General features: G+C 43.1%; 1 protein-coding gene across 1 annotated transcript; it reads left to right on the plus strand.

Annotated features, from left to right (window-relative positions):
* Positions 1-6,317: 6,317 nt before the first annotated feature.
* LOC311493770 (uncharacterized protein) lies at positions 6,318-23,785 on the plus strand (the record flags this gene model as incomplete). The annotated part of the gene is made up of 25 exons (XM_084552550.1): positions 6,318-6,341; positions 6,460-8,131; positions 8,420-8,599; positions 8,748-8,914; positions 9,626-9,828; positions 9,945-10,038; positions 10,425-10,511; positions 11,174-11,290; positions 11,376-11,474; positions 11,656-11,807; positions 12,547-12,685; positions 13,439-13,561; positions 13,708-13,905; positions 14,401-15,116; positions 15,421-15,867; positions 16,651-16,900; positions 16,995-17,084; positions 17,375-17,701; positions 17,811-17,981; positions 18,101-18,278; positions 18,376-18,492; positions 19,073-19,357; positions 19,964-20,193; positions 20,311-20,368; positions 22,073-23,785. 24 exons carry the CDS (start codon positions 6,318-6,320, stop codon positions 20,347-20,349), a joined length of 6,105 nt encoding a protein of 2,034 aa, XP_084408676.1. The 3' UTR covers positions 20,350-20,368; positions 22,073-23,785.
* Between the last annotated feature and the right edge of the window lie 1,422 nt (positions 23,786-25,207).

A 25,207-nucleotide genomic window follows, 5' to 3' on the forward strand; every position in this document is an offset into this window, starting at 1 on the left:
CCCTGCTGATCAAGGCCATCATGATTAGTGTTTGCTCCGATTTACTGATCCCCCTGAAGCTACTAAATATAATGTCTGGCCACCTCTGTGCCGCGGCGGTCGTGTACAGTGGTTCTTCGCAGGCTGTGTTTATGCCAGTGTAATCTGGCTTGAGGCCCTGCTCAGGTGTCACCAGGTGTGTTGAGGTGGATATGCTGTCTTCCAAAAAAAGAAACAGACGAAGAGGAAAAAAAATCGACTCTCTCTTTGTACCTTTTAGGGTAAAGGTGCAGCTTTTAGCCTAAAAGGTATGACGTTGTCTCCATTAGGTACATCCATTTACTCCGGGAAAAAAAGTGAAGCTGTTCTGATAAAAGATGGATTTTGTTACCTTAACCCTGAGGGATCTCTTTTCCTTTTGCAGATTCCCAAGCTGCGAAGAGAACAGAATTGTGAATTATTGATGCAACAAAAATGCTCCAAAAAGATAACAGTTTTTTTTTTTTTGTGAATCCCAAAATCCAAACTTTAGTTGTTGTCTAAAGCAGCAACTATCCAGCAATGCTACGAAATGAAAAGTATTATTACAGTGACAGTGACGGGAGAATACAGCAATTTAAGAATGACGCTAAGTAAATTAAATTCGGGAGGGTGGGGCGATGGATTTCAAGATGTTATTCACAACTAAAGAAAGAAATGACATGTTGTTTTTTCACTGTTAAAGAATCCAAACAATTCTCTGCAGCTCTTTTCACAAGGAGACTATTCATTACCACACACACCTCTACCATAGTTGAGATAATCTGTTTACTACACAATTGGCTCTAACTCATGATTACTAAACTGTTAGGACCGGCCCCTTTCTATAAATGTTTCCCGGTCAGGTCACGTGACTCTAAACAGCTGTCGTCATTCAGAAATTTGTCATTTTGCAAAGAATGGCTGCACAGACGAAACACGCGACCTGTTTATCGCAGAGCTGTGACGCAGATGTCAGTGAGGGAGTTCCTCCTGCTCAAAAAGACAAAAACAAAAAAGTCTCTTGATGATGAAATGTTGTTTGTTTTGGAGATATTACACGGAAGCCAGTTTCTTGCAAGTATTCAAGCATTACGGCATCAATCTTTCTCCCCTGAACAGAATAATGGAGGGGGTTCAGTTGTACTTTAACTAGGATACATTTAGTTAGAGTTAATGAGAATTTTTGTAATTGTTTCCCCCAAAAATTTTACATCATGACAGTCCTGTGTATTTGGGAGTGGGTGGAATTATAGCACTCAGTAGCTCAGTGTAAAGTTGTAGAACAGATTAGTTTTAATGCAGCTTCAGTGCAGAAGTGTTAAGCTGTGGTTTGGAGAGGAGCAGTCTCTGCACGACGCAGATAAATTATTAAAGCTGTCATTATCTGACATTTGAGTCTGAGCCTTCTAAAACTGAGATTGGCGATGTGGAAAACTTGTAAGTCTTTGTGGTTAAGACTCATACCCAAGTACTAATACTCGGGCCCCTCTCCCCAGCAGAACTTTGGAGTCAGTCATGACTTGGCTGATGCACTTCATTTGGTCAAAATGGTTCCTCCATGTATACTTCGACCTTGACTTCTCACTGACTCAGCATCTAAAAATATTCAGTGTCATTTAAGAGTATTCCTGGTAGGTAGAAGTCAGTTCCTGCTTCCTCAGCTTTGTCTTCTGCAGAAGAAACACGAACACATGGCTCAACACAGGAGAGACAGCTCTTCAGGCCAGGACTGAGCGTTCCACCTACACCTGATGGATAAGGGACACTGTGGAGGACAAAACCGTGCACATATTAGCCACAGTAGACAGGTGCTTTGAAAGAGGAGTAAATGAAGCAATCTATGTCAAATTGGAAACCCCTTTCTCAACAAGGGAGATATAATCTGCCATCAGTTTACAACACAGTCTTAACATCTGTCCCACATCTCTGTTGGAGTTGCACAGTAATGAACGTTGTCACTGTGGGAGGTGAAAAGAAATCTGTCCTCTGAGTCCATCTTTAATATCAAATGACACTTGTGAATGAAATACTGCTCAAGTGGTTTGTGTTCACTATAGACCAATCAAGCATAACATTATGACCGCCTTCCTAATATTGTGTAGATCTCCCCTGTGCCTCCAAAACAGTTGTGACTCATCAGAGAATTGACATGGGCCTTCTGAGGGTGTCCTGTGGTGTCTGGTAACAGAATGTTGTTAGTGGGGGCCTTTGAGGGGAGGGGACCTCTGTGGATCATCCCACAGATACTTGATCAGTTTGGGATCTAGTGAATTTGGAGGCCAGGTCAACACCTTGTGCTGTTTTTTAGTTGTTCCTAAACTGTTTTTGTGTGTGTGTGTCAGGCTGCATCCTGTTGGGGATGGCTGCTGCCATCAAGGAGTGTCATTGCTATGGGGTGGGGGTGCCTGGTCTGGTGTAGGTGGGTGTTACATGTCTAAGTAACATCCACATGAATGAATGCCAGGTCCAAAAGTTTCTCAGCAGAACATTGTATCGTCACAAGATGGCCAATGTTACTTACTTCTCCTGTCAGTGGTCATAATGTTGTGGCTGATAGGTGTGGCTATGATGGCAGATATCCTACATGAATATGCCACTATTACATCCCATCTGCATCAGTGTAAACATTTAGAAATGGTTCAAATGGCAGCTAGATAGCGCACAAAAATGTTTTACATTAGTTTAGTAAGAAAATCCTTAAACAGCGAACTTTAACGTTTTGAGCTACGAATAAAACTGTTTGAGGTCCGCGAAAAGTGAAGGCGCACATGATCTCATAGCCGTGATAATGGATTGGGATGAAAGAGCCGAGAAGAATTTGCCCAGGAGCTCTTCCCTGTGTGGGCACCAGGAAAAAAACATTTTAAACAGTTTGTGTAATCCAGTAGGGAATCTGTGTATATCAGCTGAGATGAAAAACCGCAGATGTAAACACAGGAAATTGATTCCTTTCATGCTTATTTAGAGGCTGTATCAGTGTCTGTGGGGACGTTGTGAAGTTTGGCCAAATCACAGTAGCTGTGATTGTTGTTCTTCACATATTTCTCAGGCCTTTTGTTTCTAATGTTATAATATTACAGAAACTGAACATTTAAGAGGATACTTCAGTGGACTCAGACTGAGTAATCAATACACTTTCTAGTTCATTAGGTACACTAGTGAAAACCAGTGCATTCTTATGTAACAGTCCTGCACTAAATCTTATCTTCACGGAGGTTCTGGTATTCAGCATTAGCTTCAAATAACTGAGAGAGCTGTTGATTCAACTGTGTTTTCATTTTAGAGGCTGTTGTTTGTAGAACTGTTGGATTGTGTTGAACTGACACGTTTTCCTATTATTTTGACAACCCCATTTTAGTCAGTGGGTTAGGATAAATAACAGAAACACCCTAGTTCAACAGCATCATAAACAACCTGTTTCAACATAAACTGAGCATTAAAACAGTCGTGAAGGAGGATTTAGAGCAGGACTGTTGTATTAGAAGGCATTCATTTTCGCCGGTGTACCTAATGTTTTGGCAAGTGAGTGTAAATCAGCTGCCGTTTTTGGAACAGTCTGTATTTCTCCTGTTTATTTTGTATTTCTGTCTCTCCCAGAGTTCTAGCTCAGAATTTTTTTTGTTCGAAGACGTCTGAACCAAATGATAGTGATGTCTCCCTATATTTCTTGTTCCTCTAACAGTTAATATCAAAATAAAAAAAAGCCTAAAATTCTCCAAAACATAGCAACTAAGTTATTACTATTCATCAGTATTCATTGTTTTCTCGATTACATATTTTCTTCAGGTCCAGGCAGGAATCAGCTTCACATCAGGAATGTCCGAGGACTATTTCTGTGTCATAACGATACATGGCAGAGATATTCCAACTGTCCTCAGCTCCAGCGCCGGGACATCTTATCCACAGTAATGCGAGCATCGTCATTTATTTCAGTGGCTGAGTGCGAAAGATCTGGGTGTTTATATAGAGCCGTGTGAATCTGCAGCAGCAGCAGCAGCGGCAGCATCAGCTGGCCCGGGCACAGTGAGACAGGTCTGTGCAGCCCACTCATGAACCGCATACTAGAGACAGACTAACAAGGACAAGGACAACTCTTAAAAAGCAGTTTAATGTTCTGGTGGGTTTTTTTTAGCCAGTGTACAGTATCTGGTGCCCATGTCTCCCATCACCAGCAGCCTTTGTATCACTGCCACATTAACAAACACCAGAAAAATCCTTTCTCTGACATTTAATAGTCAGTTGATTAAGCAGTTTTTAAAGAGTGGAAAACATTTAATTTAAAATTTATGATCTGTGAACAGAATTTGCCTACACTACGCAATGTGCTTCCGAGCCTGCGACCATCCTCCTCTCCGCTGCTGCTCCCGTAATTATCCTCCTTCTCCTTATTCACGTTATCATGATGAACATTGTTGTGATTTTCGTCCGTGCAGGGTGTGGCAAGAGCAGGCCGAGAAGCTCTGAGTCACCGCATTGTTGTTTCTGAAGCTGCGGGGGTTGCGGACTCTTGAGTCGAGTCCAGCATTTTTATATCATAATGCAAGCAGATGAGACGGAAAGGCCAAAAAACAAAAGAGAAGGGGATGCATGAGAAGCAATAAATCCTAAAGGACATAATACGCAGACTATGAGAGAGTTAAGTGTGCAATCCGCCTTTTGGACAGGCACAGAGAGGGAGATGCACAACTGATAGCAGAGCTGGAGAGGGGGTGAGCGTCGAGTGTCGGTCTGAAGGGACATAATTCATCACACCCTGACACACCCGTCTTTGTTTCTATCTCTCTCTGTCTTATAATGTCTGCTGAGCTCAGAAACCTTCGAGTTGTGTGGAATGTTTTTTACATATTGCTGAAATCTCTGAAAACAAAAATGCCTCTTAATATAGAATGAAAATGTTCATATTAATAACAGCGAGTGTCTTTTTGGGAAATGATCATACATACTTTGTGAAATAACAGAATTAGATGAATAAACGTAATAATAATCTCCTATGTTTTTGTTAATATGCAGTAAATCCAGCGGCCGGTTAGCTTAGCTTAGCTTAGTTTAGCTTAGCTTAGCACAATAACTGTAAACAGAGAGACGAGACATCCTAGCTCTGTCCAACAATCACAAACTTCTAGCACTTGTACACTTCTCTAATTAACACCTTTATAGTAAATCTTACACACAATATGACACTCACACACATACCTCAGGGGAAAGGGCAGCACTTTTCCTGCTATGCGTGGGCCTTCACACATCACCCTTGCTGAATCCATATATCATGCATATACATCAACTCCCGAAGCCTCCTGCTGTGGCCTTTGCTGGTTCTAAATAAAGCAGGGCCTAAAAGTGGGTAGGAGACCACGAGTTCAGGTCAAAGGGAATGTGAAACTATAAACCCGGAGGCTTGCTAGCCTTGGGACCGGCCATCACACTGTGTTTACTTGGATGTTTGTTGTCAGGCTGGCCGCCTGTGTGCTCAGCGACGAGCACATGGGTGTTTGTGAACTTATTCTCTCGGCGGGGTCATGAGGTTGAGGATGAGGCCTGTGTAGTTTAGCGGGGGCGGACTCCAGGTTTCCTATTGTTCGGCGTTACTGTACTTTACAGAGATTTAACTGAATGGTTTGTGTTTGTGTGCAGTAACATTAAAGGGGAACTACTGTTGTTTTACAACCTGGACCTCATTTCTAGCATAAAATCGTTCATTTACTCACCCATATAACTTTTGTGTCATTTCGCACTCGTTTAGGAAATAATTAGATCAACGTAAATCCATATAGTGGGAGTGACTGGGGCACCGAAACGCAGCCTCTAAATAACGCATTATCTGCCGCGAAACTTGTTCATTTCACCAATATTTTGTTATGATACGCTAGTGCTATTCCCCGTTGAGTCTGGAATTACCTGTTATCATCATCCGGGGTCTGTGGATTTACCTACAGACCCCATTTTCTGAATGAATGTCCTCAGCTGACGCTCATTCATTAAGTGTCTACCTTGTAAATTATGAACAAAGCTTTTCCTGAGTCTCTGTTTTCTCTCCTCTGTTTTCAGAACCTTGACTCTTTGGAGGGCTCGATCCAGAACCTTCTGTCAGTTCTGTACCCGCCCTTCGAAGCCACTGCACCGACTCTTCTCAGCCAGCTCTTCCAGATCATCGACGGCTATTTTCAGGGAGACGCCCTGCGGTGCTTTCTGGACTTTCTGGTCCCGGCGAAGCATATCTTAGACACCGTGCAGCAGGCTGCATGTGTAAGTCAGTGTCTGGTCCTCAATAGTATCGTCATACGCAGTACATTGATTTCTATTGAAATGTAATATTATCCATGACCTTGTTCCCTTTAGGCCCAGTACTCTGATGTACTTTTCCTCTGCGAGGGCTGGCCTCTGTGTTTACGTGACCAAGTTGTCGTCCACCTCGCTCCCATCAACCCACTGCTACTTCAGCCTGGTGACTTTTATCTCCAGGTGGTGCCATTCTGTCACCAGTGCGCTCGCATCGTGGTCTGCAGCCTCTTGGAGCAAGAGGGGTTTAGAGGGGAAGTAGTCGAGGAGACCCCGGTCCCAGAGACCTCCTATCCTTGTATCTTCAGCTGTGACTGGTTAGACGAGCTCAACCGCGGACGCCATGGAACGCCTCTCAGCCGATGCCTGCTCGCCACTGAGCGAGGCGTGGTGAGGTTGCCATGGGAACGGGTGGCCGTGCCTGATTTTGTGGACGCGGAAGGGAGCGCTGGGAGGAGTATGGCCTCAGCTCCTCCTTCATATCCTCCTCTATCACCTCAGCTTCCTTCTCCTCCACCTCTTCCTGATTTTCCAGAGAATTCTTCATCTGATAAATCATTTCCTCTTTCTCCCTCAAAGGAATCTGCCCCAAAACAGTATCCGGTGACTATTTTAGCGTCTTCCTCACATCCGTCTGCCTTCTCCGTGGAGACCAGAATATGTCAAGCGAAGCACGGCATCGCTGTATCACTTTGCTTGGTGGATACTAGCGCTGCTTCTTCATCCAGGCTAGTCAAAGTCAAGGAGGCTGAAGCAGAGCCGAAGCCTATAGGCTGGGTGTCCCCTAATACATGGGACAGCCGCTTTACTGGGACAAATCCCAAAACAAGAGCTGTTTCAGATACATGCACCCCTGAAAGTGATGATATATGCAAACGTAAGGCTAAGACTGTGATCGTTCCTGAAAATAAACAGCAAGATAAACTCAGAGATACAAAGCTGCAAGAGACGAGCAAGAGTGCGCCACACGTTGTCGCAGAGGGGGACTATATTGACGCGCTGCAGGCCGCTATGCTTTTTGGTAGAACTCGGTCACTTGCAGAAGACCAAGAGAAGTCAGAAGTGCAAATCCAGCCAAACTCACACGGTGAAGCACAAATGCAAAGATATCCGCAGAGGCAAGCACAAATGCAGGAGCATGCTCAAGTGGAGTCACACAGGCCAGCAGAAAGACAAGCAGGAGCACAGATCCCACATCACGCACAACAGCCACAAGCACACATGGGGTTACCTACAGATCCACCAACACAAAGCCATTCTAGGTCTGGGGCGACTGTGTCCTCAAGGCCCAGCATGTCTGCAGAAACTCATCCACCCTCTCACCACCATTCCCAACCAAGTCACTCTAGCTGCCCGGAAGCCCCTCAGTGTATCCGCACCGTCCGATTCTCAGAGAAACCTTGTACGCCATGCATGAAGAGGAGACAGGGCGGAAAGGTTACCAGAGCTCAAGAGCTGAGATGTCGATACAGGGACTCCTATCAGGCTGCGATACAAAACCCTGTCACCTTTGGACCGGAGAAGGAGAGGGGGAACATGTTAGCTGTGGTGGAGGAGGACGCCGATGTCTCGCAGTGTGATGACACACACGGGCTACCGGACACTGAAACAAGGGATCCGTGGTGTAGTGTTCAAGACATGTGGTGCGTCCCAGGGGTCCAAAACCGATCTCCCTCCTCTGTCAGTAAACTCATCTGTGAGGAATCAGGAGAAAAGAACGCTGTTCCATATTGGAAACCAGGAGATACAAACACTGCCCCCTGTATGGAGTACAGGGGGATGAATGCTTTACCATTTGTTGGGCTACCAGAGCAGACAAATGAAAGGACCACTGCGCTGTTCAGAGAACCACAGGGTGCACACTCTTCCAAATCTTATGGCCATTTACAAAATGTGAATGGAACAAATTCAGCAGAAGAAACAAGGATAAGCACTGCAAGAGCACCATCAAACTTAAATGGTCCTAATCTGTCAGATGAACATCTTGGAATACCCTTTACTTCAAGTGAAATATCTGGCATGCACATGACTCTCAAGCCCAGAGAAAAAAGCACTTCCGCAGGGACGTCTCAAAAGTCTCACTCGACACCACAAAACAGACGCGACTGTGTGACAGACGGAAGATGCTCATCCCTCTCCACAGCCGTGGTGGACACCTCAGAGAAGTGTGCGGTGGTTATCGTTGAGGGTCAAAATGTCAGGAGAAGAGAAAATACTGACTCCTGTGCAGAGATTCCCCAGCTACACGTGGTTAAATGTAAAAATAGCACAGCCTTTCGACTGGTTTCACCTAAAACCAACAGGAGGAAGCTGGCTGTTTCAGGTACACAATTATGGCATTTTTGTCTCATGATCTCACAACATTTTTTCTTGTTGTCTTTAGCTTCTCTAGGGTCAGATTTTGATCAGTCAGCACCGTCATAACAAAATGAAAAATCGTTTTCTGCAGATGGTGTCTCTATAATCGGTAGAAGTTGCCATCAAACAGAGAAGCGCTCACAGACGGATCAGCGTGCAGCAGCAGAGACACACAAAGTCTCCCCGAATGCTTCCACTCGTCCCAGACCCGACCACCTCCCGCTGGGATCCCCAGACCCCAAAGCCCACCCCATCTATCTGGGAGTGGCATCTCTCACAGGTATTTTAGTTTGAGATGCAGAAAATATGTGCATAAAAAGCTTCTTTAATGTTATTGTATCAGGTCAAAAGTCATACACATGAGGAAAAGAAAAGAAATTAACAAATAAAAACGCCTGTAGTAGAACCAAAGGGGAATTGGTATTCACAAACAAAGTCAGCTCATCCATTCTTTCATATACAGTACATATAAACTACACAGTGAACTGTATACACACCACTACATATAACTTAATCATGTACTGTATGTACGTACATATACGTTTAACACACACACTACAATATGGAGTTATTGTTCAATCATACAAATTAAGAAGTAAATAATAAACAGAAAACAAATTAAAGTAGGAGTTTACATACCTATTAACATTTTGAAATGTTCTAAGGTTAATATGTCTTTGCAGCTTTAAATATGTTTATTGTCCCAGTTATAATGATGATGTTATTCAAGTATTTTCATTCTACATCATGTCTGAAATCATCAGACACTATTGTTTGGGGACGACTATTAAAATTATGAATCGTAAACAGGGATATCATTTACATATTTAATCAAAAAGTAATGCTACTTCCTTAAAATGACAAAATAAATGCAAGTCTGACTCCTCTTCCTCTTGGAAACGAGAGGACATCTATATAAACATGTCTATTTAATGCTTCAGTTTGCTCTGGGGAGCTGCATGATCTTATTTTGTGTACATATATCAGTTAGTATAGCGTCAGTCTCCTTGCCAAGAGTGACAGAGAACGTGAGCAGAGAACTGGTTTACACTTGTTTCTCTGTCCCCTTCCAGGCAGTAGAGACAGGACCGGCAGGGCAATAGTAGAGCTCTATGGAGACCACCAGGGATGGATACCAACCATCACAAGCCATGAGCTCTTCCAGATGTTCCTCTACTTCTACTCCATAATCAGGTAAGGAACAAACAACTCAACAATTTTTTTTTTGTTTCCATTTCTGTGATCGTCTCTTTTTTTTTTATCATGGCCACTGATATGCACTAATATGAATGTTCATTTTTATAATCCAGAAAAGAAATCAGAGAACCTGGGATGACGCTCATTTTTGATGCTCGGAAGACGATTCCTCAACCACAGCTCTATAAGGCTTTGATGAGTCTTCAGGTAAAAAGCAACCAAGCTGCTAGCATGATGGCTAAAAACAGTTCATAAGAGCTAAGTGCAGTTTGTGTGTTAATGCCTGGCCAGAGTGCTGCTGCTTTTGGAAAATGAATTCTGAACAACATGCCAAATCCACAATAATATATCAACATGAACCGTGTATCCAGGTGTCCTCTGGTTTATCAAAGAGTTAATTGTAATGTAGCATAAGACATTTACCTTCATTCATTTGTTTTTAATGGTACGAAGCATTTACTTCATTATTTAATTATGTGATATATATGAATTATGTGTGATTTTTTTATGGCATAATCAATAATAAGGTGTAAATTAAAGTCAGGATGTGTGCGTATGAGTATGGATTTGTGAAGTGTTGCCAACGGTTACAGGAGCGGTATCCCCAGGCAGTGAACAGTTTGGTATTGCTGGTGGACAAAGAGAACAACCTCCGGCCAGAAAGGTGTCCTGGGATACAGGTCAGCTTTTTCACTCTTTATTAAATGACAGACACGTGTTTGGTTTTATATGAAAACCACTGACAGGAGAGGTAAATAACATTGACCATATTGTGACAATTCAATGTTCTGCTGGGAATCTTTTGGACCTGGCATTCATTCATGTGGATGTTACTTAGACATGTACCACCCACCTAGACAAGACCAGACACCCCCACCCCATAGCAATGACACTCCTTGATGGCAGCAGCCATCCCCAGCAGGATGCAGCCTGACACAGGCACACACACAAAAACGCTTTAGGAACAACTAAAAAAACATGAAGAACAGCACAAGGTGTTGACCTGGCCTCCAAATTCACTAGATCCCAAACTGATCAAGTATCTGTGGGATGATCCACAGAGGTCCCTCCCCTCAAAGGCCCCCACTAACAACATTCTGTTGCCAGACACCACAGGACACCCTCAGAAGGTCCCATGTCCATTCTCTGATGAGTCACAACTGTTTTGGAGGCACAAGGGAGACCTACACAATACTAGGAAGGTGGTCATAATGTTATGCACGATCGGTGTATGGCAGTGCTTTCCTGTGTCGAGTCAAAGCGATCCGTACACTGAGGGCTGTGTGCTGAGTGATGACAATCTGATCCATCGGTTGATTAAACGTTTGCCATCTTGACTCAGAGTGACGTGATAACCTCGATGAAAGCCTTGCTGAAGCTGGTGGAGGTGAGTCAGCTGAGCTCCCGCCTGGATGGAACACGGTCTCACAGCCACTGTGACTGGATGGAGCTGCACCAGGTGAGGTCTCCCGTTTCTGTTTCTGTCTCTCGTCTCAGCAATAGTTTCTTTGCTGCTCCCGATTCACACATCTCCTGTTCTGTAGAAGCTCTTCCCGTTTGTCTGTGATCTTCACGAGGCCTCCAGCCTGCTGCTGAGAGCCATCAGTATGTTGGAGGAGCCCCAGAGGACAGATACTATGCAGGTACCTTAACGCTCTGCTTTGGCTGATTTCTCCTTTGCTATTCAAACCTTGAAAGCTGACTTTGTCTTTACTGATAATATAGTGTGTATAAAGGCTTTTATGAGCACTGTCAAAAAATAGAAGCTAGAGTACTACTAAATTATATATACATATAGTTTTTTAAATGGTGTTTGTCTAACAGACTGTGCAGCAGTGCATGATGGACCAGAGGACTCTCATGAGAGACGTTCTGGAGGATGGCCGATTGGTTAGCCTGCAGAGAGAGGGCGGGGCCATCCTGGCTAGGCTGAGGAAGGAGAGTGACCTCAAATACCCCCACTGCGAGGACCTCAGGTAAAGACAAGATATCCTCCTCTCAAATGCAGCAGCATATTTACATGTAAAGTTGCCGGCCTATAGTCTAATACTACACAATTAACTAATCTACTTATACAAGATTAATGATAATAGAAGAACAAATTGCAATATTTATTTTAGCCAGAATGCCAAAACAGCATCGCATTTTACTTTGTATAGAAGTTGTGAAAGAAAAACAATTGTATGAGGTACACCAAGTATTTTATTCTAGTTGGAGTAATAGGCAGTTTAGACTTCTGGATGAAATTGACCTAGAAAGTACGGCGACAGTGCAGACTCCTAGCACCATGTACCTCCACACCGCGGCGACGCAGGCCACAAGACCTGTGATTGGTCTGCTTGGTAGCAGTGGGTTTTCGTTTTAGTATTTCCATCTGCTTCTCCATCTCTGCAATTTTCGAATTGATTATTTTGGATCAATAAAGATGGAACACATCAAGAAAAGGTTAACTGAGGCGTGCGGAGGTACAAACATTTGTAGGACTTGTCTTCAGCGAAATTCAGCGAAAGTTTCAGTCGCCGTTGTTGAATGTCAAAGACAAAGCGCCGACTAGCGTTTGGGTGGCACGAGTTACAGCGTCTATGTCTGGCAGTACTCTAAAAGAGGCCGAACTGGAAACTTCTTTTTAGTCAGATAGAGACTGAGACCTTGTCTTTAAAGGAGTGAATTTCTAATTGCAGTTATTAGTTTGACCTTTATTTCTCCTTCGTTCAGCGACGCTGTGGACTCTGTGACCAGTTTGTACAACCATGTAGAAGAGCAGGCTCACGTCCTTGTTCAGAGGTCCAACATGTCTCTGGAGCACCTGGAGTACCTGCTGCAGATCAGAGAGATGGAGGGACACTTCACACAGGTACGCTATACTGACTGATGATCAGTGATGATTTAGCTGATGGAGTACGCAGTAATCTCAGGAAGACTTGATGGCTTATATAAGGTTTCTTTTGTCTTCCTATATTTTATTGTCTTGGTTTGTTAGTCAGCGTTGGTTTGTTCTTGTTAGACTCGAGTCTTGTGTTTGATAAAAGCCTACCTCAGGTATACTGTGCTGCTTAAAAGTCTTTGCAACCTTCAGAATTCTGTACATTTTTGCATAAAAATGACTCAGCAAAGAGTCAGCAGTCAGCGGAAACTGTAAATTGCTGTTATTGCTGTACAAGGGGTCACACCAGATACAGAAAACAAAGGTTCACTTACCCTTGCAACTCACGGATATGTACAAAGGATTCATTATTTGGATATTGAAATGTAATATTTCTATTTTATTTGTTTGATTGGGTTCTCTTTGTCTACTTTCAGGACTTGTGTGAAAATCTGCTGACATTTTGGGTCATTCTTGTGCATTTCTACTAGAGAATAGGGCAAATTTAAACTGTTTACATTCTGGTAGCGGCCTTTCTTTCCGCAAGCATACACGGTCAAGAAAAAATAAACACAAAAAACCATGAGACCAGCAACAGAAGTCATAGTCGGAGACTGTATTTAAAATGTCCCGTAATAGGGCAATATACATGAAGAAAATAAAGGAAAATAATCAAGACGTGTGAGCCATATCCTTAAGCAAATTACCAAGCACGTTATTAATCTGCATCTTGCCTGTGTGCAGATCCAGCAGTGGTTTAATGAAGAAGGTGAGTGCCAGTTGCTGGAGACCGAATCGGTCGAGGACTCTGGAGACAGAATGGAGCAGATCCTCAACAGCTTCACTGGTTTCCTGATTGAAGCTAATGTGAGTCTAACTGGCTGTCATTCTGTCAGTATTTATGCTGGTCAGTCTAGCAAACCGTCTGACTCTCTCTCCTCCCTCTCCTCGTCCTCCTCCTCCTCCTCCTCCTCCTCCTCCTCCTCCTCCTCCTCCTCCTCCTCCTCCTCCAGGACCGAAGGCACCACGCCATGTCGTTAGTGTCAGAGGCAGAGCGCCTCCAGCAGAGCGGGCTGTCCTACCCAGAGACAGAGGCGTTCAGGGCTCGGATCTGCAACTTCAAGTCGGGCCTGGAGGACTTCCTGTGCAGGGCGGAGGCATGCGGCAGAGAGCTCCAGATCATGGTCAACGTGTGTGACTTTTGTGAGCAGGTTTGTGCAATTCAGGTGTTCAGTATGCACTTTGTACTCTACAAGAATATTTGACATGATGTGAGATACAAACGCACACAGACAGTGGTTTGTTTAATTTGTTGCTATCTCCACTCAAGTTTTTTTTCTTGTATTTTATTCTTCTACAAGTGTTTTGACAAAGATGTCTGCAGAAACTATAATATATTCACTTGTAAGGCATTTTTAAAATATTTTTTTAGGGGAAGGAAGGAGGACAGAAATAAAAAAGATGAATGTGTCTGAAAACTAAATTATTTCAACGTTATGGGCAACAGTTTATAGATATATATCCTGAATATATCCTTTCTTTTTTATGTACATATTACAAATCCACTGACACAAAGCACATAATATAAATCAAGTTTTCAGGAAAACAGACATCTAGACATCGAGTAGCATGATTAACATTTGCCTGAAGTTGAAGCCCTTTTACTTTTTACTTTTACCGTGAATGAACCTCTCTCTCACAAACAGGCTACAGCTCTGGCCAGTGAATGCATTGACTACCTGGACCAGAGTCAATCTGGAATCCGCACAACACGAGACCATGAACGTGCCTCACAGGTCAATCCAACAAACACCCAGTCACTGCAAGACTCCAGCCTGGACTCCACATCCCATTGTCGGTCTGATATCCACGCGCCGCATGACTCAGGCCCGACCACCTCCAGTGTTTCGCACACGTCACACGCTGACAGCTCCATCCTCCACGCTTTCGAAGACCGGTTCCACCATTTCGGCCCCGAGAAATTCCAGGAGGTGAAGGCCCAGGCCAGTTCCCTGCGGGGCTCTCGGGGGATGCGAGTCTGGAACGTAGCCTGGCTGCGATGTCAGGAAGCCCGGCAGCAGCTTCAGGAGAGGATGCAGGATGTGGCTGAGGTTTACCGCCAGCAACCGGACCCCAGCAGCTGGTGCGAAGGTCATTTTGTGGATGTGGTGAGCACAAATGTTCAGACGGTATCTCCCGGCCGCCAGAGTCTGGTTGTGCAATCGACCCCCGGGCCCCGACACCCGCAGTGGGAGGGTATCGTGTCGGGAGCGGTGGATTTAGAGAAGAGGAGGCCGATGCTGGGCAGCAACAGCCCGATATCAACGACCGTAGCCTGCTGCAACATCATCATCAAACCGGAGGAACTCAGTGACACTGGGACAAGTCAGGTGTCAAAGGCCGTTCAAGAATCACCTCACAGGTAGTAGAAGCTTATTTATTGGTTCTTCATTTGTCCTACATAGGACAGTTGAGCTCTGAAACATTGCTGTTAGAAAGCAGCAGACTGACTTTTGAAGATGATGCTGATATTTTTGTTGGTTATAGTCTTTATATTCTCTATGGTTTAGCCAGACTCTGTAAAAATGTAACAGCATCCCAGTCACACAAATCCTGGTGTTTCAGAAAAGTTTGCAAAGTTTGTGAGGTTAAGAAAGTTGAAAAGGTTAAAAGATCTTGATCTGCTTTATCTTTCTTGAAATATCCTTTGTGTCATTTTCAAACAGGTCAGCAAGGAGAGCAGAAAGAGAGACAAGGAGGAGACAGACGAGCAGAGCGAGGAGCGAGCGGGACGCTGCTGCTCTGTCGCAGTCCCACACCGTCGGCTGCCAGTGGTTTCCATGGGGACGAGGTCTCAGAGCGAGGTCAGTCAGCCAGGACTCGTGCGCCACTGGAGTCGCAACGGCCGGGCCGTCCACTCCCCCGGAGCAGCAGGTCCGGCCCCCGTCGTCGTGCTCCCACCACGGCCAGCCGTCGTGTCGAATCCTACAGGAGGCCCAGAAGTTTCAGCTCTCCCGCCACGGGAGCTTCTGCTCGGACGACTCCTGTATGAGCGAACAGGGCGCTGCGGGGGGTAATGGAAGCGTGTCCTGCAAACACTCCAGCCTGCCCAATGGCAGATATGAGGGCACCTTTTATTTGGCGAGTCCACAGGAGAGTGCCAGCAACGCCCTGTAAGTTAGCTAATGACAAAAGATCTGAATTATCTTATTGTATGCAATGTGATATTTAATTATATGGCTTTAATTTTACTAATCATGTGAGTCTTAATGAGATCTCGTGCACTATTTTCTGTCTCTAAGCTGACAATGAAGAGCTACAGGTATTGTTTTTTGATTTTTGCATCATGGATGAAATTACCAAACAGGCTTACTGAACTCAGACCCCTATTAAAGACATTAATACTGTATATCCCACTGGAAAATTAATGACCAGTGAAATAAATCTTTAATAAATCTAAGTCACAGCAGAGGAACTGTGGGAATTAATTTTATTCATCTGTGCTCAGTGTCCTGTTACTGTAATTCATCCATTCCTGTTTCTTTCTCATCACAATGCATGCAGAGCATAAAACGACAGAGTATCTCCATCTCGTCCACTGAAATGTGATGGAAAATCAACAATAATGTAAATCTGTATGTTGTATATGTAAGTTGTATGTGCTGAATGTTTTTATTTCACATTTAGAGCAATAAGTACTTAAAAAATGTGTTAATCTAAGTGTCATTTCACCCATGGCTTGCTGTATTTGGCAAATAGTTTACACACATCTAATTAATCGAAGTTCAAATATAGTTCTGGCGAAACAAGAATAATGTGCCGTGCAGCAAATGAAAACCTCATACTAGAAGAAGTGTTTTCTATAAATTAGAAATAGCCATTTACATGAATATACATGAATTAATATACTGAAGTGTCACTCATCAAGTTCTGCACGTTCACCCGTGTGTCTCCAGGAGGCTGCAGCGCGTGATGGAGGAGCTGGTGTTCACGGAGAGGGAGTACGTCCGCTCACTGGGCTACATCCTCACCCACTACCTCCCCCTGATGGACAGACTGGACATCCCCCAGGACCTCAGGGGCAAGCGAGGGGTCATCTTCGGCAACCTGGAGAAGCTTTACGACTTCCACAGCCACTATTTCCTGCCGGAGCTGGAGGCCTGCCAGAGGGAGCCCGCCATGGTCGCGCGCTGCTTTCTAAGACACGTGAGTAATAGCTGAAGTCGGTGCGCTTGTGTTTTTCTACGTAAGGTTTTTAAATTCTCAACAATCTAAAGCTTTGGCTCATGTCTTTGCACAGAGTGACAGTTTTGGCCTGTACGCGTTGTACAGTAAGAACAAACCTCAGTCGGATGCTCTGATCCTACACCGTCGCCATGACATCTTCAAGGTCAGTTTAAATGTGTCTTGTCTTTCTTTAAACTAAAACTAATGAGCCATTATAAAGCATGTTTTATTAATTTTGTGATTACTTTACACAAGCTTAATATCCCCTATAAAATGAGATTATAGCACAGCGTCTGACATACAGTAAATTTAAATTAAATTTGATTTCTAGTCATCAAAACATCAGATTTGTGCACACTTATTTGTGCACCAGTCCTGATCTCTTACTTGCACATCTTACCCTTAAAGTTTTATTTCTTTTATTGGTTTTTCACCACTGTTTGATGTCCACAGAAGAAGCAGCAGGAGCTCGGGGACATGATGGACCTTTCATCCTACCTGCTGAGGCCCATCCAGAGGATCAGCAAGTACAGCCTCCTCCTGCAGGACATGCTGGCCCTGGCCGGCTCGTACAGGCCAAAGGAGACGGCCCAGGACCCACTGTTCTCGTCTAGTGTGTGTGGAGAAAGTGTGTGTGCCCCGTCTGTGTACGTGCCCGATCTGACGAGCGGCGAGAGAGAGCGAGAGAGAGCGGAGATCCAGGCTGCTGCAGACCTGGTTCGGTTTCAGATGCGTCACGGCAACGATTTACTCACCATGGACGCCATCCAGGACTGTGATGTAAGATGTTTTGTCTGCTGTTATTAAATTGGTAAGTCATGTAAACTTGAATCATTGTCGATAAATACGCGCCTTTTCTGCTCTGCTGTTCTCTCTCCGTCTCTGTAAGGTGAACCTAAAAGAGCAGGGTCAGCTCATTCGCCAGGATGAATTCACAGTTTTCTTTAGAAAGAAGAAATGTGTGCGCCGCATCTTCCTGTTTGAAGATCTGATTCTCTTCAGCAAGACCAAGAGGACTTCCGTCGGAAATGATGTTTACGTCTACAAGCAGTCATTCAAGGTCTGCACAAAGTCAAATAGTCCACAGTTTCTCAGTGAAGCTGAAACAAAGAAATCCATCGCCTGTCTTTGTATGAATATATATAGATATATTCAGTCTTTGTGTTTTCTCTCTCCCAGACAAGCGACATTGGAATGACCCATAACTCTCCTGTCAGTGGTCTGTGCTTTGAGATCTGGTTCCGCAGGAGGAAAAGTGAGGACACCTACACCCTGAGAGCTTCCAGCATGGAAGTAAAGAAAGCCTGGACCACAGACCTGGAGAGGATACTGTGGGATCAGGCTGCTCACAGCAGAGGTTGGTAAATAATCAACAAACCTTTTTAAAATCCAGAGTACGGTTCGTAAAAGTGCTTTACAGGTTTAAAAAAAAACACATGGTGAATATGTTCCAGAGCTGCGTCTGCAGGAGAGGGTGTTCATGGGAATGGGCCGTAAACCTTTCATGGATATTCAACACAGCGACGCCGCGATTTGTGACCGTGCCGTCAGCTGCACCCAGCCCGGGAGAAGTAAGGAGCTGCACACACAACATTAAAAGTCATGCATAATTCATGCATCCGTGATCAAATCTACAGATATTAGTGTGTGTCACGGTGCAGCGAGATGTCCTGTGACCGGTCAGGAGTCAGTCTGGGTATTATTTTCACACTTTTTTCACAGTGATATCATTTGTATTAATTAATATTTGTTTTATTGTCAGATTAATTGTTTTAAACTGTGTTGTAACGATCTGCAAACACAAGTTTAACCAAATGATCTCTTTTAAAAACAAGCTCAAATGCTGAAGCCATCAATGAAAGAGTCACGTAAATCCTGCTTTAACTTTTGACCAACTTTTGAAACTTTTCCGGTAGCTTAAGCTTATTTAGAAAATAATGTAGCAGCATGGCTGTCGGGATGGCGAGATCGGATGAGTGGATGAGTGAACGTTGAACGTCCCAACAAGTAGCCCACTGGTTTGCCATGAAATCTGGTCCCTATCTAAATGAGGCCTCTTTACATTTTGGTCTAACTTTTACCAAAACAACTCAAGCTAACAAACTAATTGCATTATTTTCTTATTGATGACATATCTATGTGTGTCGTCAGTCCCTGTGGCGTGTTGTTCACACAGGGGCTTAGAATATCCCCGACCCCACTCCATCGGCTCCGGCAGCACCGCCTCCACCACCCTCAGCCAATCGTCTTCCTCGTCCGGCCGTGGCTCGCTGCCCCCTGCTGGTTATCCTGGGAACCAGTCACAGGGGGCGGACTCCAATCCAGCCGTCTGCTCCTCCCCGGAGGCGGCGGCCGACAATGACCTCAACAATCACCATCTTCATCGGCATCATCTTCATCGGCACTGCGAACAGTGGAAAACTCACTGTCCTCTGAGTGAGTTTACTTTCAGGCTTTGGTTCAATATTTATGTCTGTGAACGCTGAAACAAAAGCAACTGGGCTTGTTGGGTTTTTGGAAAATTGGAAAGTTGGAAAACCTCCTTATTCTCTAAACAGAGCAGCTGGATTTAGATATAATTTGCCAATAAAGTAACAACACCTTGAGTCTCATTATTAGAGTACCATTCACTGATGGAAGACAACGGGATCTGATCAGATTGCCCCAATTACAGGTTTCTGATCGTTACAGACCCTAGACATGTGAATTTCAGGTGGGCATCACTGACAGATGTCCCCAGTTCAAAAATGAAGAAGTTCCTTTGATCAGTGACAAAATGTTTTCCAGAAAGAAACCCAGATCAGGATTTAGTTTCAGTTTGTCTCAAAACAGACAGGTCTGTTTTCTGTTAGCTTCTTAATGCAACACAAACGTCAGGTCCAAAGGTTTCCCAGCAGAACATTTTTTAATGTTGTGGCTGATCAGTGCATTAGGACATTTGAATTAGTTTGGTGCCATCTTGTGGCTTTAATGACACAGTGTCATTAAAGTATCTATGTATTTATTTGATGCTGTAATGAAACTGATTTGTCTCTACTCTAGTGGACGGCTCTGAGTCGTCCGAGTGCATGAATCTGTTCGGCGGCTCAGAACGCAGCTGCCTGTCCGCCGTTAGCGGAGAGGTAGTGGACGACTCCCCGTTTGAATCGCAGACTTCAGCGGTGCACTCGCCGATCTGCCGGACCCCCAGCCTGAGGAGAAACGGCTCACCTGCAGTCAGCAGCAAGAAGCCAGGTGTCGCCCCCAAGCCTCCACATCTGGCTAATTCTCAGGTACACGTGGGGCAAAGCAAATCACTGTATGAGCTGAAGAAGACACTGGATCACCTGTCATTTCTCTAACGACAGTTCAAATGTTCCTAATATAATATTTGTTGTCTTGCTTTGCAGGATGATGACATTATAATCGGAAAATCCACCGAAGTTTAACCCAGATAGTCAGCAGAAGGTGAGCTTGTAATGTTATTATATTAATGTGAAGTTAAAGTAATAGCAAAAAAAAAAAAATCTACACAGATGAAGATTAGAATAAAAGGGTTCTCCTTTTATTTTTATTAAATTTTAATCTTTAATATGATGATAAAATGTGAGTCTATGCTGCGATGCGTACAAGTATGTGGGACATTAATCATATTTAGAAATGTATCGGTGCCATTTTGGAACTGGAAACTTCTCAGAAAAACACAGTGAATTTAGAACAGCAACACTGTGTTTTTTAAAACATTTTTAAAAAGGACAAAAGGCTTGATATGAATTTTATTGTTTTATATTTAGGGGTGGGACTTTAACGCGTTAGTTGCGATTAATTAATTACAAAAAAAATTAACACATTTAATGGCAGTTTGCATTCCAAACAACGCAGAACTTTTGTCATTGCACAATATCCTGGTACACCGATTACACTGATGCACACGTCAGAGCTCGGCTAACGGCTACCAAAATGGAGGAATCGGATGAAAGCATGTTGCTAGGACTGATGGAAGGCAAATTGTATTTAAAAAAAACTACTTATAGTCAGTACTGTTCTGAAAAAGTACTTAAAATGGCACTTTAACTTTAGGTCTGTTCCGTTTTCTTTTTCTACTGTTTTGAATTGAAATGCAATTAAATGCATTTTTCCAGACATTAAAAGAGCTTGAGTTTACAGTATTCATGTCTGTGTCAGGACGGGTTGTGGGGGTTGGGAGTTTTGGACCCAAATGCAGGACTTAAGGCAGGAGTTGGCAAAAAAGTTTTTAATTAACAAAAGGACAAAGCTAACCAAAAGCGCTGCTGAGGCAGGACATCCAAAAACCAAATCACTAACCAAAAAACTATGAAGAAAAAACTTGAAAAAAACATGAAACTGCTGCATGGCAAACGTGAAAAAACTATGGCATGGAAAACGTGAACAAACTATGGCATGAAACTTGGACAAGGCTGACAAACAGTATGACGCGACAGGGAACAAAGGGGAAGGTATATACACACGAGGAACAGAGGGGTGACGAGACACAGGTGAAGCAAATCACCAAGACAAGGTGAAACTGTTGAGCTAATCAAAAGGAAAAAAGACGTGGAGTAACACACACAGGAAATCCAGAACTTAACAAAATAAAACAGGAAACAGAAAACAGAAAAACTAAACACTAACCATGACTATGAAAAAAACAAGAACAGAACCAGAAGAAACTAAACCATGACTGTGAACTCAAGAACGGAAGACATGACAGAAAACATGACAGACATAAAACATGACAGTCTGTGTCTATTATTTGATTCAGTCGTTTACTAAAATCCATTTAAATTATTAAATGTTGCTTTTTGGGTCAAATATTGTTAGGAGATTAAAATGTGATTAATTGAGATTAATTAATTACAAAGCCTCTGATTAATTAGATTAATTTTTTTTAATCGAGTCCCACCCCCACAGCCACAACTAAACTTTTAGATCCACCCTCTCCTCTTGTGAGCTCTAAAGCTTTCATCGTTTCTATTAATCTACTTTTTTTTCTTGGTTTTATTGTTGTTTTGAATGTTTAACAGTGTTACAGTGACCAACTCTGGTTTTATTCCTTCTCTGTGAAACTACAAATAAAAAAATGTTGTTATTATTATTATTATTATTACTACTAATATCAAGAATAATTTTGTTCTTTATCTGTTGGTGTAGATTATGATTGGTCATCAGAAGCTGCTCTGTCCTGCTCCTGTCTCCCCGCAGACAGACAAGTCATCCTAACATCTGACTGGTCACACTCAAGTCATCCAAACGTGGTTAACTGAACACATTCTTACTTCTTTCTTTTTCCCACCCATGTTTTTAGTTTTAATGACGAGCTATGCATTCAGCAAATGAACCGCGTGTGCAGTCGTCTCTCCTTTCCATACGTGTCTGTGGCTTAAAGTTAAAAACAGGCTCTTTGTTTTAGGAATGAGCAGCATCTAATGTAACATATTTTGTGGGATCTTCCCTACTTCCCGGCTTGAACAGTTATTTATAAGCCGGGATCGGAGATGGGAATATTTAATTTCTTTTAATTTTTTTATTGTCAGTGGCTGCACACACACAAGCAGCGTTTGCCTCTGGGGTACACCACTTCACTTCACTTTGCTAGCAGGCAAAAACTGCATCTCGTTCCTCCCTTGTCAGCTGGAGTACGCTGTTTTGGTTACAAGATCACAACAGAAAACGAACAAGGTCCAGGGTGCAGCTCGAGCTAAGAGCTATCCACTGGCCGCGAGCCCAGGACGAGCTGAAGACTCAGCGACTCCAAGGTGATGGCCATAAATGGAGACACGTGTGGATACTGTACAGAAAAGGAAAATTATTCGGGGCTTTAGTGATTGATATATCATAAATAATACATAATCTTTCCTTTCTTTTGTGGCATTTTTCTTTTACTACTATTATCTTTTTATCCATATGTTCTAAGGTTCTTACAGTAGTCCAGCAATTAATGGTTTATCTGAAGGGACAGACCACTTGACTTTAATGCAGGCATTTAATGCAGAGAGATCCTGAAAGACTAGTCTGTCTGCATAACTATAATCTCCAAGGAAGGAACCCAAACTACTTACAGATATACAGTGTACAGCTACAAGCCTGCAGGCAAAACCACTTACTGTTATTTTAGGGTCCACTAATGGTTCGATACACATCATTGCACCAGCTTCTCCTTTATGAAAGAGACCATCACTTCTTTTTTTCTTTTTCTTTGACGTTACTGATGAAAAGTGTCGTGTTTTTTGTCATTTTATTTTATTGTCTAAGCACGAAATATGCAGTGTACAAATCATGACGGGAAAATCTGAGGCCACAGTGCTGACTTTGTTTTTCTTTCTCTTTTTTTAATCCACTAAGTTTTTGTGGCATGGCTGATCCATGTTTAATTTCTTTGTTGCTTCCTTCATTTCTTAATTTTTATTTTATTTATTGCTTTTTTTTCTATCTTTCTTATTTCAAAGTGGCACATGAGCTGTGGCAGCAAACTTAAATAGTGCATATTTACAGCTTTTTTTTGCAGCAATATGACAATGTGGCACCAAACCACAATGATGCTCCTTATTTCACAGACATTATAATAATTCCTCACTAGGTCATCTGCAAAAATAATCGTCTTAAGCTTATTTGCAACTTTCTTTTGTGTGCCCTGTTAACCTTTCTGTTTTTTGAAATTTTGAAATAGGTGGTTTCATTTATCTGCAAACCAAACGGTAAAAAAAACTGCACAGTCAGGTTGCAGTTTCATCACCTTGACACGAACTTCCTCCAGAAAACTTAGATAAACTAAAAGGTTGTCCTCATCTTAGCTGACCTTAGCGTGTACTTTCTTACCTTTAAGTTTAAAGGAAGTGTCGCTTTTTTGTTAATTTATCACTTTGTTCATGTTGAATCATACAGTAATATATGCAATAAATAATTTATGGGAATAAAAAATCCTGTGATCATTGATTTCTTATTTTTTATTTTATTTATTGCTTTTTTTCCTGTTTTCCTTATTTCACAATTGCACCGCGTCTCTATACTGAAATATTGTCTCCAGCATATTTACAGCTTCTTCCACGGACACAGTAATTCCTCACTAAGTGTCATCTGTAGACACTTAAAATGAAGTTATATAACTTCAGGAACAAGTCCACACCTCAAACATCCAACTACCCGCACCTGCCTATATAGGCGCGTCTAACCTCTCCTCACCCGTTTGGCTCAGTTCAACCCGCTCTGTTCTTTCTTCTCCTTTATAATCTCATTGCAGGAACCGGGGAAGGGGGAGGGACACGGAGCCAAAGCTTCCAGAGTTATTCCCTGTTATTACGTCCCTAAGAGGGTCTAGGGGAATTTAGGGAGGAGGAACACAGGACAGCCAATGAAATCGACTGTGGATGTAAAGAAAGCTTAACAGAATTTATTGAAATACAAAAGGTAACTGAAAAAATCTCAAAATGGTTTTGCCAAATAAATGAAAGTAACAAAACTAGGCCTGGCTGACACCCTTCCATATGGAAAACAACAAACAAAAGGCCTGACTATCTTCTCTACTAAAATATTTTACCAAAACTACACAGGGGCACCAACCAATAATCCTAGTGTGTTTAAACAAAGGATTACCTACGTGGTGGGGTGTATAGGGTACCCCAATCTTACTTATAATCCACACCTTCCACCACAACTGAAATAAACTACTCAAAGGCGTCTCAACAGAAATCAAAAGAACAGTCGAGCAGAATAGCAAGCAGGGAGCAGAGACTGGATCATGTGGAGCATCGAGTCGAGAGATGAGGGAAGTAGAGACCGAGGAGCCTGTAGCTGGATCCCTTTTAATGAAGGCCCTGTGGTGGTAAGCAGGCCCCGTCAGACTTCCCAGGTGTAGAATCAGCTGAAAAAATGGGAGGGTGGGGGAGGGGAACAAAAGAAATACATTGCCCCTGAATGCCACCTAACATCAATACCCTTACACGTCCAAACAATATGTTTGGCACTATACTTTCATATACAACTGTACAGCACGTGACAAAGCATCAGCAAGAACATTGTCAGATCCCTTTTTGTGACAGATTTCCAGATGGTAGTCTTGAACAATGAGACACCAGCGTATACGACGTTGGTTGTGGTAATACACTCTAGAGAGAAATACAAGGGGGTCAGTGAAAACCTTGATCCCATGTAGACCTTGAAATGTTGCGGGGCGAACAACAGCGCAAGCACTTCCTACTCAGTGGTGGAGTATATTGCAGTTGATGCTCATTGCACTTGCTGGAAAAGTAACTCACGGGATGATCAATCACCCGTTTGGCTCAGTTCTCT

The sequence above is a fragment of the Chelon labrosus genome (genome assembly GCF_963514085.1).
Source record: "Chelon labrosus genome assembly, chromosome: 10".
Taxonomy (NCBI): Eukaryota; Metazoa; Chordata; class Actinopteri; order Mugiliformes; family Mugilidae; genus Chelon; species Chelon labrosus.